We start from the raw sequence: 15772 nt of genomic DNA, 5'->3' as shown, positions 1-15772 counted from the left end.
AAAATGCATTTTGAGAATAAGACAGCCTTCTGGCCCCTCTGGGTCCGAGGCTGTAAAGCATCTAAGAGTTGTTGCCAGACAAGCCATGGACTGGTCTGAGTTTTTATATTTCATGAAAAAAAGCCCAAACACTAACTGAATTAGGAGAAGTTGGATAAAGAAAAAAGAGCATTAACCTTGACTGTGCCTTTAGCTCCAGCCACCTCTTTAAGAGGAAATTGTTGGGCAGGTGGGGGAGGGCTAGTTGCAGAACGGAACTGTAAGCTGGACTGGGTGTGAGGAAGGGAGGTGATAGAATGATTATAGGGTGGAGGAGCAGAGGCCAAGGAAAAATTGGGACCTGGCTCTGCCTGGCTCAGAGCAGTCTGGGGAGGAGGGGAGAGGTCAGATGGGTCCGTAGAAAAGGAGAATTCAAAGGACTCAGAGCTTGGTTTGGAGACTGAAGGAACAGACAGGAGAGAAAGAAGAAAGATTTGGGATGAGTAGCATTTGGAGCAGAGACTATGGAGGGACTGATGTATGAAAGAATGCCTGGACACCAGGCACCTCAGACCATTTGCCCATTTCTTGATAAGAATTATCTAGATTTTGTAGGATGGAGAAATTGAAAGTGCCATTTTCTGGCTATTTGGAATCATTGTCGAGTTTGTATTGGTGTCAAGCAGTATGGCAGAAAAAAATAAGGCATTTAGGTTTTAGGTCATGTGTGAGTTGAAGAGGTTTTAAGTTCTTGAGAACACAGGCTAAGGGAGAAAAAGGAGGAATGGAGGGTGGAAGGTTGCCCACAGTGAAGGAAGCAAGCCCAGAGCAAAGAGGGGTACAGCCATGGAGAGAAGGGGTGGGTAGTTGCCCCCCAGGGAGGTGGTGCTTGCCACCAAGGTGAAGGATCAAGGCAGGCGTCCCAATGGTAATCAGACACCTCTGAAATGTGGGTGAATAATCAGGCAGGCATCCCTGCAGTGATTAAATACCAAGGGAAGACTGTCTTCCCGAGTCCGTGACCAGTATTTGAGTTTTGGGTTCATGGATAAAACGCATCTCCTCTGTCTCTACCAGAAAGGGAAAGGAACTGAAATTAAGGGAAGGGAGAGATTGAAGGGTGGCACCAAAATTGAAAGGAGAAAGAGGTTGAGGGATAGTGAGAGAGGTTAGAGAAGAGAGTAAAAATAGGCTGCTTACCTGATTTAAAATTGGTGAGATGTTCCTTGGGCTGGTTGGTCTGAGGACCAAAGGTCGTAGGTGGATGGATCTTTCTAATGGAGGAAAGAGCAGGAGGACGGGGGATTGATCTCCCAAGGGAGGTCCCCCAATCCAAGTTACGGCACCAAATGTCACGTGCATGTGTATGAAGAGACCACCAAACAGGCTTTGTGTGAGCAATAAAGCTTTTTAATCAGCTGGGTTCAGGCGGGCTGAGTCTGAAAAGAGAGTCAGCAAAGGGAGTTAGGGGTGGGGCAGTTTCATAGGATTTGAGTAGGTAGTGGAAAATTATAGTCAAAAGGGGTTGTTCTCTGGCCGGCAGAGGCAGGGGTCAAGAGGTGCTCAGTGGGGGAGCTTTTGAGCCAGGAGTAATGTCATCAGTTAAGTCAGGAACTGGCCATTTTCATTTCTTTTGTGATTCTTCAGTTGCTTCAGGCCATCTAGATGTATATGTGTAGGCTTGGGCTCAGAGGCCTGACAAATGTTGTTTAAAAATATTCTTTTATTTTTCTTTTAATATTTGCAGACTTTGCAGTGATACCTCTTCTCTCATTTCTGAAATTGGCAATTTGTGTCTTCATTTTTTCCCCTGATCAGTGTGGCTAGGGATTTATCAGTTTTGCATTTTATTGTACTATATACTGTGGGTAACTGAACCCACAGAAAGCAAAATTATGGATAAGGGGAGGCTACTGTGTTGGTTTCAATAAATCTCTTTTGAGTTGTTGATCTCTACTATTTTTTCAAATTTCTATTTCATTGATTTCTCCTGGTGTTAATTTCTTTTATTCTGCTTATTATAGGTCTACATTGCTCCTCTTTTTCTATTTTATTAAGGTAGAAGCTGATTTGAGAACTTTTTTTTAATTTACATTTAATTCTGTAAATTTTCCTCAAATTTTTGCTTAACAGCATACCACAAATTTTGATGTTTTTGTCTTCATTTCATTCAGCTCAGAATACTTTCTAAATTCTACTTTGATTCCTTTGAACAATGGATTATTTATATACATGTTACTTAAATTCTAAATTCTAAATATTTGGGGAAATTTACTAGATACTGTTCAGTTATTGATTTCTAATTTTATTGTGACCAGAGAACATATTCTTTTAGATTTTTTGAGACTTATTTCAGAGTCAGAAGATGGTCTCTTTTGATAAATATTTCATGTGCACATGAAAAAAAGATGTATCCTGCTGTTGAGTGGAAGATTCTGTAGATGTGAATTAGGTCAATCTGTTTTGTTAGTATTGTTCAAGTCACCTTTACCATGAATGATTTTCTGTCTACTTGTTAAATCAGTTAATGAGGGAGAGGTGTTAAATAGCTGATTATAATTGTGGATTTTTCTCTTCCTCCTTGAAGTTCTATCAATTTTGATTCAGGTATTTTGAAGTTCTATTATTAAGTACATACACATTTAAGATTATGCCCTCTTGATAAATTGATCCCTTCATCATTATGAAAAAAAACCCACTCACTTTCTCTGGTAATATTCTTTGTCTCACAAATAATTTTGATAATAATATAGCTAACTGGAAATTTCCTTTGATTGGTGACATACTGGTGTATCTTTTCCCATCCTTATACCTATTCTTGTTTTTATATTTAAAGTGAACTTCTTGTAGGCACCATACAGTAGAGTTTTACTTTCTTATCCAACCTGACAAAATTTCCTTTGAATTAGAGGTGCTTAGGTCCCTTAGATTTTATGTGATTATTCATATGGTTGGGATTTTAGAAATTTAATTTAATTTTTTTTTAGAAACAGGGTCTCACTTGGTCACCCAGCCTGTAGTGCATCAGCATGATGATAGTTTACAATAACCTTGAACTCCAGAGCTCAAGTGATCCTCTTGCCTCAACCTCCCAAGTAGCTAGGACTATAGATGTGTGCCACTGGGCCCCAGTAACGTTTTATTTTTAAATTTTGTAGAGATGAGATCTTGCTACGTTGTCCAGGCTAGTCTTGAACTCCTGTGCTTGAGCAATCTTCCTGGTTTGGCCTGCCAAAGTTCTATAGGATTACAGGCATGAACTACCATGCTCAGCCTTCTTTTTAAATTGAAAAATGTATGGGATATATGAAATTTTTTTACATGTATATAATGTGTAGTAATCAAGTCAGGGTATTTAGGGTGTCCATCACCTGAGTGCAGTACATTTTTAAAATATATTCATTCTACTCTGCTATCAGACATTGAATATATTCCATCTTACTGTATGTTTGTACCCTTTAGGCCACCTCTCTTTGTCTTCTTCCCTCCCCTTCACTCATCCGTCCCAGTCTCTGTTGTGTATTTTTCTAGTCCCTACCTTCTTGTGCTCAAGTATTTTAGCTCTCACGTATATGTGAAAACATAAAATACAAGTCTGTTTGTTCCTGGCTTAGTTCACTTAAGAGAATGACCTCCAGTTCCATCCACGGTGCTGCAAATGACATGATTTTGTTCTTTTTTTATGACTGAATAGTATTCCAGTGTGTACATATACTACATTTTCTTTATACGTTCTTCAGTTGATAGACACTTAAGTTGATTCCATATCTTTGCTATTGTGAATAGTGCTGCAATAATCATGTAAGTGCAGGTATTCCTTTGATATATTACTTTCTTTTCCTTTAGGTATATATCCAGTGGTGGGATTGCTAGATTGAATGCTATTTTTAGTTTTTTAAGAAATCTCAGTACTGTTTTCTGTAGTGGCGCTCCTAGTTTACATTCCCATCAATGGTGTTTAAGTGTTCTATACGTTCAGGTCTCACTCTGTTATTACTATTTGTTTTTTATTTGCTTCATCTGTTATTTATTATTGTTACCCTTTTCTCTTGCCTTTTTTGAATTTTTAAAATAATTTAGTCTTCTTTGTTGGCTTATTAGATACAATTTTTTGGTGTTAATTTAGTGGAAAATTTTAAGACTTATAGTATGCATCTTTAACTTACTAGTTAAATTATTAATGTTATATTAATTTGTAAATAGTATAATAAACTTGTAAAATTTTATTTCTCTTTCCCCTGTCCTGTCTTTTATGCATTGTTGTCATACATTACACTCCATATGTGTAAAAATCTTGTAATATTTGGTTATTTTGCTTTAAACAGTTAATGATTTCTTAGAGATTTAAATAATAAAAATAGTCTTTATATTTACCTATGTAGTCACATTTATGGTGCTCTTCATTTCTTTGCATAGATTCAGGTTTCCTTTCAGTATTTTTCTTTTGCTTAATGGAATTTTTTATTTATTTGTTTTTTTGAGATGGAATTTCACTCTTGTTGCCCAGCCTCGAGTGCAATGGCATAATCTTGGCTCACTGCAACCTCCACTTTCCGAGTTCAAGTGATTCTCCTGCCTCAGCCTCCCAGTAGCTGGGATTACAGGTGCTCACCACCATACCTGGCTAATTTTTTGTATTTTTGGTAGAGACGGGGTTTCACCGTGTTGGCCAGGCTGGTCTCAAACTCCTGACCTCAGGTGATCTACCCACCTCAGTCTCCCTAAGTGCTGAGATTACAGGTATGAGCCATTGTGCCTGTCCAGGATTTTCTTAAATATTTCTTATAATGTCAGTTTGCTGTGGTGAATTCTTTCAGTTTTTGTAAGTCTGAAAGAGTCCTTATTTTGCTTGCTTTACTGAAGAATATTTTTGCTGAATAAAGAATTCTAGGTTGTCACTTTACTTTTCTTTCACTACTTTAAATATGATAGTCCATTGTTTTCTAGCTTGCATTGTTTTAAAAATATCTCCTGTTATCTTAATCTTTGTTCCACTGTCCATAATGTCTTTTTTATCTGGTTGCTTTTTAGATTTTTCTCTTTGTCCTGGATTCTAAGGGATTTGATTACTATATGTTTTTGGCTAGTTTGCTGTATATTTGTGAGGCCTGTGGTTTATTCAGATCCTGTGAGTTTATAATTTTTATCAAATTTGAAAAAAATTTTATCAATTATTTCTTCAACATTGTTATGTCTCCCTCCCCAATACATTAGTGTTATGTGTGTATATATATATATATACACACACATATATATAAAATAGGCCACATAAGGGATTTTATTCCTCTGTGTTTCATTTTAGAGAGCTTATATTGCTATGTATCTATGATCACTACTCTTTTTTTCTGTAATGTCTAATTTTCCATTAATCCAATCCAGTGTACTTTTTCAACTAAAACTTAATAACTAGAATTTAAGTTTGTAAAAATATCCCTTTTTTCAAACAAACCTATAGATAGAATACAATCCCATTTAAAATATGTGTGTGTGTGTGTTTGTGTGTGTGAATATAAATGTGAAGGGTCTGGAATAGCTAAGATACTTAAAAGATTTCAATAAACAAAGTACATATTCTACCAAATATAAAACCTTTTAAAGATATTATAATTAAGTGAGTATGATGTCAGTGGAGGTATCCCAAATAGAATAAGAAATCAGATTCCAGGGCCCAAAAATCAAGGATATACGTATGTTTAGGGTTTTTTTTTTCTTTCTTTCTTTCTTTTAAATAAAGAATGGCACAGAAAAGCTATAGAAAAAGATGACTTTTTTGTTAAAAGGTGTTGGGACAGTTGGATATCCATACTGGAAAATAAAACTAGACATATATAAATCATCATACATATAAGTCAATGATAAAATCATACATTTGTATATAAAAGGCAAAACAATCTTTTGAAAAATAAAATAGGAGAATATCTTCAGAATTTTAAAGTAGAAAAGTATTTTTTAAGACCAAAAGAAAAAAAATAGAGAAGCAGCACCAACATAAAGGAAAAATTGGATTATACTAAAATAGTTTACTTAAAACACAAAGAAAGTGACATGCAACCCACGTAGTGGAGAAACAATTCAGGGCTGGGCCTGGTGGCTCATGTCTGTAATCACAGCACTTTAGGAGGAAGGGGCAGGAGGATCGCTTGAACTCAGGAGTTTGAGGCCAGCCTGGGCAACATGGCAAAACTCTCTCTCTACGAAACATTAGCCAGATGTGGTGGCATGTGTCTGTGGTCCCAGCTACTCAGGGGACTGAGGTGAGAGGATTGCTTAAGCCCAGGAGGTGAAGGCTGCAGTGAGCCATGATTGCACCACTGTGCTCCAACCTGGGTGACAGAGAGAGATCTTGTCACCCCCACTAAAAAAATTCAAAATACATAAATAACTTCTATTAAAAATTAATGAGAATAAAACAGAAAACCCCAAGGAAAAATAGTGAAAAGACTTAAACAGTAAATCCATAAAAGAAGAAATTCAGATAGTCAATAAACATATACAAAGTGCTTAGCCTCATTGGTCATCCAGCAAGTATAAATTATACCCCAGTGAGACACTACTACACAACCACAAGAATAACAAAAATTATTTTTATGTATATATACATATATATATAAATATATATATATACGTGTGTGTGTATGTATGTATGTACTTAAAGTATTAGGAAGAATGTGGAACAACTAAGACTTACATTATGAGTGGCAAAATAAATTGGCACTATAAGCTTTGAAAATAGTTTAGCATTTATAAACTAAGCTAAATATACATGACCAGTCATAAGTAAACTTTAGTTTGTAAGTTGTGCAATTACTTGGTAAAACAAAACATGAAAATAATTTACAGTAAAATTAATGTACAGGTTATCTCTGAGGGTAGGAAGGAGGGAGGAAGGGAGTTGTGATAAGAATGTATCTTGTGGTCATATTTATTTCTTGGCCTACATGGTAGTTACATCAATACTTTCTCTGCATTGTTGTCTCATGTGCTTCTTTGTATGTGTGAATATTTTACAATAAAAATGTAAATAAAAGTAAATATATCTAATAAAGAAAGGCAACTGTTAACTCTATTAAAATGTTTATATGATAAAGAATATAGTTTAAAATAATTGTTGTCCTAGTACTATAATCAAAATATTTTGATTTAATAAAAGTATTATGTATCTATTTAGAGAAGAATATAGGGGAATTATGAGTTAGGATAGTGCTCTAAGATAACTAAATTCTTTTCTTCTATAAAAGGAAGTCAATATAAAATATAAGATTAATATGATAATATAAGAAATAATACATAAGAATAATATAATATAAGAAAGTCAATATAGATGTCTAATGTTGAAAAAATAAAGAAATATCAATATAAATCTTATATCCAAATATAAAAGTAAGACCACAAAGAAACAACCAAGAGAATTGAAAGTTGTTCCTGAGAAATAAGACTTGGTTAAAAGGTGGAGTTAGGGAAGGTATTGTCTTCTTTTACTTGGTAGGGTTGGATGGTTAGCTTTATGGTTTAAGTAAACTTACTAAATGATGTATGTTTTACTTAGTACACAATAGTAAAGTAAATAGTATTTGAGCAAAAGCACTTTTCTGGGCGTCGCATAGTACAGCCCCTTTTGCTCATTGCCTGAGCTATCAACTGTTATAGTCTGAATGTTTGTGTCCTCCCAAAATTTGTACGTTGAAATCCTTACCTGCAAAGTGATGGTATTAAGAGATGGGTCCTTTGGGAGGTGATTAGGTCGTAAGGGTAGAGCCCTCATGAATGGAATTAGTATCCCTAAAAAGGGCCAGAGAGCTTGTTTTCCCCTTCCACCATGTGAGGACACAGCTAGAAGGCACCATCTACGAAGGGAAAAGCCCTCACAAGACACCAAATCTGCCAGCACCTTGATCTTGGACGCCTCAGCCTTCAGAACTATGACCAATACATTTCTCTATAAGAAATTTAAGCAATAAAATTGTCTATTAAGTTTACTCAGTCTAAAGGATTTTGTGATAGCCACCCATATGGACAAAGGTAGCAAAGGATTCAATTCATAAAAAGGATGACCAGTCATGAGTAAAAACAAGTAGTGACTGCGGTGCAAAATATGTGTGTGTGTGTTTAGTTTTTAAAACATAAAACTGTTTCCAAGCTGGAAAGTGCTATAGTAAAACAGTGTCATAGCATATCATGCTGTATTAAGTGTGTGCACATACCCACATGCATACACAAACACAAACATGTAATCTTTCTTTTTTTAAAATTTAAAACTAGAGATTTTCTGACTGTTAGGAGTCTGGATTAAGCTGGGTGTGGTGGTTCACACACGTAATCCCAGCACTTTGGGAGGCTGGGGGCAGGCAGATCACCTGAGGTCGGGAGTTCGAGATCAGCCTGACCAGCATGGAGAAGCCCCATCTCTAATAAAAACACAAAAATTAGCCGGACATCGTGGTTCATGCTTGTAATCCCAGTTACTAGGGAGGCTGAGGCAGGAGAATCACTTGAACCTGGGAGGTGGAGGTTGCGGTAAGCCGAGACCTCGCCGTTGCACTCCAGCCTGGGCAACAAGAGTGAAACTCTGTCTCAAAAATAAAATAAAAAAAAGTCTGGATTAACTTGCCCCAAACTCCAATTTTAGGATCTGTGGCAATTCAATTCAAAGCTTCCCCATGAACTAGCCCTTTATGTCTTCACAATGCTTTATCTGTGTGCAAAGTATATTCCATTCCCCCTTCAATGTTTTCCTCCAAAAAGCCAATCATACTCCAAATTCCTGAGTTTCAAAATGTCTCTGAAGTAAGGAGAAGTCATAATAAATGATATTATTCCTTCTTTCTCCTCACTTGGTCTTCTGCCATCTCATTTGCTCCACTTCTCCCGTTCTGTTACTTGCCAACGTCCAGCTACCTTCAGCCTGATGCTCCTTATCATCTGTAACTCACTTTAAACGTGTGGTACAGGCTCTCAAGCCAACTGCTTCTCTTGGGCAGTGGAGGTGTTGGGGTGGTCCTTGCCAGCTGGGCTTGTCTTCTTAGTCCCCTTGGAATTCTGGAACATAAAATTTTCTCCATCTTAATACATATAAGTATATATTATTTATTTATTTATACCTGCAAGATATAAAATTGAAGATTTCCTTACTATATTACAGGCACTCTATATTGATGTTATCCATCTTACTCGTGTTTACGAGTCTACAGAGTAAATAATTTGTATCTTGTTATTTAATATACATTTTCCTGACACCTAGTAAGGCTGAATATTTTAAAAGGTATATTTACTGTCGATTTGCATTTCTTCTGTGAATTGCTCTTTTATAACTTGTGCTCATATTTCTATTGGGTTGTTTGTCTTTCTCTTATGTAAATATAGAAATAGGCACTCATTATATATTTTGAATATTAAGCCTTAGTCTGTTGTATATGTTGGAAATACACACACACTCACATATATATGCATATATATACACACACACTCACATATATATGTGTGTGTGTATATATACATATATATATGTATGTATGTACTTTCTGCTATTTAACTTTTGTTGTAGAGTTTATTCCTGAAAAGGCAGTTTAAACTTTTAAGTAGTCAGTTTTGGTAGACTTTCCTTCTAGTTTCTTGGCTCTTTTCTCAATATTCTTCCTAATCTCAGGGTGATATAAAAATTATACTATACTTACTGCTACTAATTTTATTGTTTTAAGGTTTATATCTATAATTCATTTGGAATATAGTCATTGATTCACATTTCTATGCTATAAAATAGGAACAACTTCCTGCCAGATGTATAGCTATTTGACAGGATGATATTTACTGAATAATCAATCTTCCCCCACCATTTAAGAAGTCCTCTATATCATGCATTGAATTTTTATATATATGTGTGTGTGTTTGTTTACACGCACATCTGTTTTGTGACTTTCTATTTTGCTCATTGATATCACAGGATTTCACTGGAACTAGAGGAGAAATGGAAATCAGCCAGAGAACCTGAGCAGATGAAAGATAGGACTTGAGGAGGAATGAGAGGCTTTTGTTAGCATTTTAATTTAAAAAATGTTGAACTGTGTGAATATGTTACAAATTTTAAAAAATTAAAGATATCAGCTGCATAGTCAATAAAGTTCCAATGTTGCTTTGGATAATTTTTTTTTTTTTGTTTCTCTAATGTTTACTTTTATTTTAAATTTCTTCTTGATTACTTCAGAATTATTCCTTTACAATGGATGGGTGTGTCTATATGTTTTACAGTGTTACATTTGAACGTGGGGAGTTAACACAAATATATATGTTTAAAAGTCATTGTTTAAGATTCCTGACATTCATTCGTTAATAACTTTCAGATTTTGAAGGAGTAAAATATTTTAGAGTAATTAGCTTGGCATAGTCAAGAAAAAATGTTGCTGGAATTATTTAGTGTGGCTTTGGCTTTTCGTATATGCTTTTTCATTTACATATTGCCTCTGGGGAATTAATGTTTGACTGCTCTAGGTTTGACCCACTCAACATGGGCCATCTGGGAGAAGAGTTTCACTAGTCATTCATTCAGTGACTGAAACATGAGAAGAGATTGAAAGCACAGAAACACAGGGATAGATTTATTTTGAGTCTCTTACATAGATCTGACCCAGACTGAAGAATCTCCAAATATGCAGTGAATTCTGCTATTAAAAAAAAAATCAGTTTCCTAGTTTCTGAATCATTTTCCATATATTTTTATACATGCATATATGCATATATATGCATGTATATATGTATATGCATATATATGCATGTGTATATATATGGAAAATGATGCATATACATATATATGCATGTATATATAGTATACACATACACCCCCCACAAACACATGTATACACATGCACATAGAACCCCTGGGTTCTGCATATACTTCATAATATCCTAATGTATAATGTTTTATATTTAATAAAAATGTTATTTGGGAATAAAACATTATATAATTATTATGTCACAAGTTTATATTACTTGTCTAAATGCTGCCTCTTATATAGTGAACATTAGTTTCAGATAGGCAGATGATCTGTACTGTAGCTATTCATGGAAAATATTGCTTATCAAACTAGAACTTACTCTGCTACCTGCTCTAGTAAAGTTTAACTAGAAAATGTGATTTGGAGAAGAGTTTTAAAAAGATAAAAATGAGTTTCAAAAGAGAGTGGGAATGTCTATGAAAATTTAAGAAAAAGAAGAGTTAATTTAATAATTTATTTAAAATCCTCTTTATTTCAATAATGCTTAATGATCATCTTCTCTGTACTAACTAGTATGTAAAGGTGAATCTGGGATTTCTTTTAGCCATATTTGTCCAACCTTAAAGTTTTAGGTTTTTGGCTTGCAAACTCTTAATGGCTGGAACATATTTATGGAAATCGTTTCTCTTTCTATTTCATTTAACTAATATCTATTCTGTTGATAATAAATGTTGCAAATGATTATAATTCTATTATATAGAAAGACAGAAGGCCCTAAGACTCTAAATTTTTTAGGCACCTCAACATTTATATAGTATCTATACAGTGGTAAAACTATTGAATGTTTGACATTAATTTTTGTTATTGTTAACTTTTTCACATTAGTTTTTTGTTTGTTTGTTTGCTTGTTCCCTTAGATTAAACACTGTTTATTATAACAATGGTACTGACTTCCTGTTCTACTCCCTTCTTTAGGTAGGCCCAGTAAGAGCAGGCCACCTCCCACAGGGCACTCTAAAAGTACACTTCTGCCTTTTCGCAGACCCAGGCAATGATGCTAAGGAGTGGACCAGGTGGAATGGATATGTAGCTACATGACTTATTTATTTATTTAGAGACAGAGTCTTGTTCTTGTCACCTAGGCTGGAGTGCAGTGGCACGATCTTGGCTCAGTGCAACTTCCGCCTCCTGGGTTCACGCGATTCTTCTGCCTCAGCTTCCTGAGCGGCTGGGATTACAGGCGCCCACCACCATACCCGGCTAATTTTTGTATTTTTAGTAGAGACAGGGCTTCACCATGTTGGCCAGGCTGGTCTTGAACTCCTGACCTAGTGATTCACCTGCCTCAACCTCCCAAAGTGCTGGGATTACAGGCATGAGCCACCACACTGGCCACTATGTGACTTATTACCCAACTAACTGCTCAATGGTCATGGGAGAACCTCTGTGGCAGTAGTACTCAAAAACCCTCTGGAATGTTCAGGTTTGTAGTAACCTTGTGATATATACTTTTTTCTGTCAGTACCTCTTTATCTGCCTCACAGAATCTTCCCAAATTCTTCCCACCTTTCTGCCAAGGCATAGAAAATAGACTACTTGAGATTCTACCTCTAATTACCTTTTGTTTTATTTTATTTATTATTTACTTATTATTATTATTTGAGACAGAGTCTTACACTATCACCTGGGCTGGAGTGCAATGGCATGATCTCAGCTCACTGCAACCTCTGCCTCCCAGGTTCAAGCGATTCTCCTGCCTCAGCCTCCTGAGTAGCTAGAATTACAAGCACCTGCCACCATGCCCAGCTAATTTTTTGTATTTTTAGTAGAGACAGGGTTTCACTATGTTGACCAGGCTGGTCTCGAACTCCTGACCTCATGATCCGCCCACCTCAGCCTCCCAAAGTGCTGGGATTACAGGCGTGAGCCACCACGCCCAGCCTTTTGTTTTATTTTTAAGAGGAGTCTTTCCTTTGATTAACATCAGTGGGAATCCCACTGCCTTGAACTTTGAGAGTAGAGCATACATAATTCTGTCTGTCTTGACCTTTTCTTCTCTTTGGTCAAACTGCAACTATAATAAATTTGGTTCTCACCTAATATTTGGAAAGGCAGCTTGGTGCAGTTTCCCAATCTTTATTTTGTCTGTCTCTCCATAAGTTATCTCCCTGGCAGCATTCCTCTAAAATCACTGGTTTCACCAACTCTCTTTACATTGCATCCTGACACCTACACTTCCTCCATTGCTTATATTCTGCCCCTGAGTTTTACTGTCGGTTCAGCACCTTCATCTTTATCCTCTTACTTTCTATTAAGGTAAATCCTACTCTGTTCAAGTTCTAGCCTATTCATGTCTCCTTCGTGAATTCTTCTTTAATAATTAAATCATTCTCTAGCCCTTCCCATCTCAATTCTAAAAGCGGGGACTCTTTCAGTTTCCTCTGGTTATTTTGTTCATTTGGTCACTTGTAAGACATGTGAATATAGTGAACTCAACATTACTTGTGTTTTTTCCCATATAAGGAGATGATAGGAAGTAGGGAGAGCACAAGTGCCACCAGTGGCTCCTTGTGGCTCTTCATTCTGCCCCCCATGTGGTCTGGTTCTCTACTTCATGATATAAGGTGCTGCTATAGTTCCAGGAAGAAAAAGGAAAGCCATAAACAGTCAGCCTACTTTTAAAAAATTAATTAAAATATTTGTCCTAGGGCAGTCTTAGGTTGAGGAGGGAGGTACAGAGATTTCCTGTATATCCCCTGTCCCTGCACATGGCCTCCCTCATTAGCAACATCCCCACCGCAGGGGTACGTTTGTTACAACTGATGACCCATGTTAACTATCGTTATCACCCAAAGTCCATAGTTTACATTATGGCTCAGTCTTTGTGGTGTGCGTACTATGGGTTTGGACTAATGTATACTGACATAGATCCACCATTATAAAATTGTAAGGAGTATTTTTACTCTCCTGGAAATCTTTTATGCTCTGGCTATTCATCCCTCCCTTCCCACAGTCCTAGCAACACCGATCTTTTTACTGTCTCCATAGTTTTGCTTTTTCAAGAATATCATATAGTTATAGTTATACAGCCTTTTCTGATTGCTTTCACTTAATAATAAACATTTAAGATTCTGGCATATCTTTTTATGGCTTGATGTATCATTTCTTTTTAGCACAGAATAATACTCCATTGTCTGGATATACCACAGTTTATTTATTGATTTATCTACTTTTGTAAAACCTAAGATTTTCTTAGTTGCTTTCAAGTTGTAGCAATTATAAATAAACATCAGTGTGCTGGTTTTTGTGTAGACTTCAGTTTTCCACTCCATTGGATAAATACAAAGGAATATGATTGCTAGCTCATATGGTGAGTATGTTTAGTTTGGTAAGAAACTGCCAAACTGTCTTCCAATGTGGCTATACCACTTTATATTCTACCAGAAATGGAGTTTCTGTTATTCCATGTCTTCACCAGCATTTGGCTTTATCAGTGTTCCAGATTTTGGCCATTCCACTAGGCATGTGGTAGTACATCATTGTTTTAATTTGCCTTTCCCTGATAACATATGATGTGGAGCATCTTGTCATATGCTTATTTGTCATCTGTATATCTTCTTGAGGGACTTGTTTGTTAAGATCTTTGGTCCATTTTCTCGTCAGGTAATCTGTTGCATCTCAAGATTTGTTGTATAACGGTCTTTTGTTAGGTTTCTTTCCCAAATATTTTCTCCCAATATGTGGCTTGCCTTCTCATTCTCTTGACATTGTCTTTCACAGAGCAGAACGTTTTTAATTTTAATCAAGTCCAACTCATCAATTCTTTCTTTCATGTCATATCCAAAAAGTCGTCACCATCCCCGAGATCATCTAGGTTTCTTCGTATGTTTCCCTGTATTTTTAAGAGCTGTCCAAGTGGGGCCACCATTTCCTGCGAGGGAAGTTGGGAAATATAATGTGAAGACTTTCATGTCACTGCTTTCCCAAATCTAGGGATTCTGGCAGTAGGGAAGAAGAGAAGCTGCAGCTACATGGAAATGGAAACCTCATGTACATGCATGTGTCATAGGGACTGAGGCAAGTGCCTTTTTTGCTTTCCTGAGCTGTAGTAAGGTAAGTAAACTGTAAATTTTTGACAAATCTGGATGCACCCTTTAGACAGGAAGAGTATTTCCTTTTTACTTTGTCTTATACTCTTTATTATTTTTCTAGAAACAGGTAGAAAAGATTTAAAAATTTAAAAATATATAAAAGATAAAAGTAAATGCAAAACTGTTTATTTATAAACACAATGTTCTGTTGGACAAAACAATTACTATAGGTTTATTTGGAATTTGATGCTAGGCTCCTTGATTATAATAATCAACACATGTCCAATAAATACTCTTTGCCATGGCATACAATTCTGGTTCTATATAACATATAGATGTTTTGATGTTTATCCTAAATTTGTAAGCTTTAGGAGCTACTAATGCAGTGGCTGGTTAACCTTAGTAAACTGGCCCTGTATTCTTAGAATTTAAACAAACAATATGCATGATAAATATTTGCTACTATTTGTGATGCTGTTGTAGATGGCCATTAAGAGCATTTCTGCTTTAACTGAAGGGTGTTTTCCTACTTTTGTCATACACAAAGCATGCCTTCTTTTGTTTCCTGATCACAGCTTTAATTTTCCCTGCTGGATGAATTCAGCAAGTGGAGAATCTGGAGGCTTTAACATTAGCAGAATCTACAAAGCGCCAGAGGGGCACAAAACCTGCACAGAGAACATTTGCTCTTCAGGCTTGGCGGTGTGGTTGCCACAGCTACCAAAGCTGCTGATTTCTCTGCTTCGTGTTCACGTGGGAAGAGAAGCTCTCAAGGTGACAGGGCCCTTATTATATAACTGACATTGCAATTCATTTGCTTTGATATTCACATTTTAACCTACCATACCTAGTCCTAAATAAGACTTTTCTTTGGGAATACTCAGCTAGGTGGGGGATGGGTAGACTAAGTTTTATACAACCAGGATTACAGATCATAGAGTGAATGAATCTTTAATTATTTGTCCTTGGACTTTGATGCCTATTCGTACCTTGACT

General features: G+C 36.1%; 1 protein-coding gene across 17 annotated transcripts in view; it reads left to right on the top strand.

Annotated features, from left to right (window-relative positions):
* Positions 1 to 14923, top strand: part of LOC105492672 (uncharacterized) — a 232880-nt gene extending 217957 nt beyond the window's left edge. For 16 of the 17 annotated variants that reach the window (XM_071072739.1, XM_071072734.1, XM_071072733.1 and 13 more), the window contains one exon: positions 14679 to 14923. In XM_071072739.1, coding sequence (XP_070928840.1) covers positions 14679 to 14761 — 83 coding nt within the window. In that variant the 3' untranslated portion in view covers positions 14762 to 14923. Of the gene's footprint in view, positions 1 to 9916; positions 10191 to 14678 lie in introns of those variants that run through there. The other variant, XM_071072741.1, reaches the window with a different exon arrangement.
* The last annotated feature ends 849 nt before the right edge of the window (positions 14924 to 15772 follow it).

The sequence above is a fragment of the Macaca nemestrina genome, chromosome 11, assembly GCF_043159975.1.
Source record: "Macaca nemestrina isolate mMacNem1 chromosome 11, mMacNem.hap1, whole genome shotgun sequence".
Lineage (NCBI taxonomy): Eukaryota > Metazoa > Chordata > Mammalia > Primates > Cercopithecidae > Macaca > Macaca nemestrina.
This window is presented reverse-complemented; position numbering and strand designations above follow the sequence as displayed.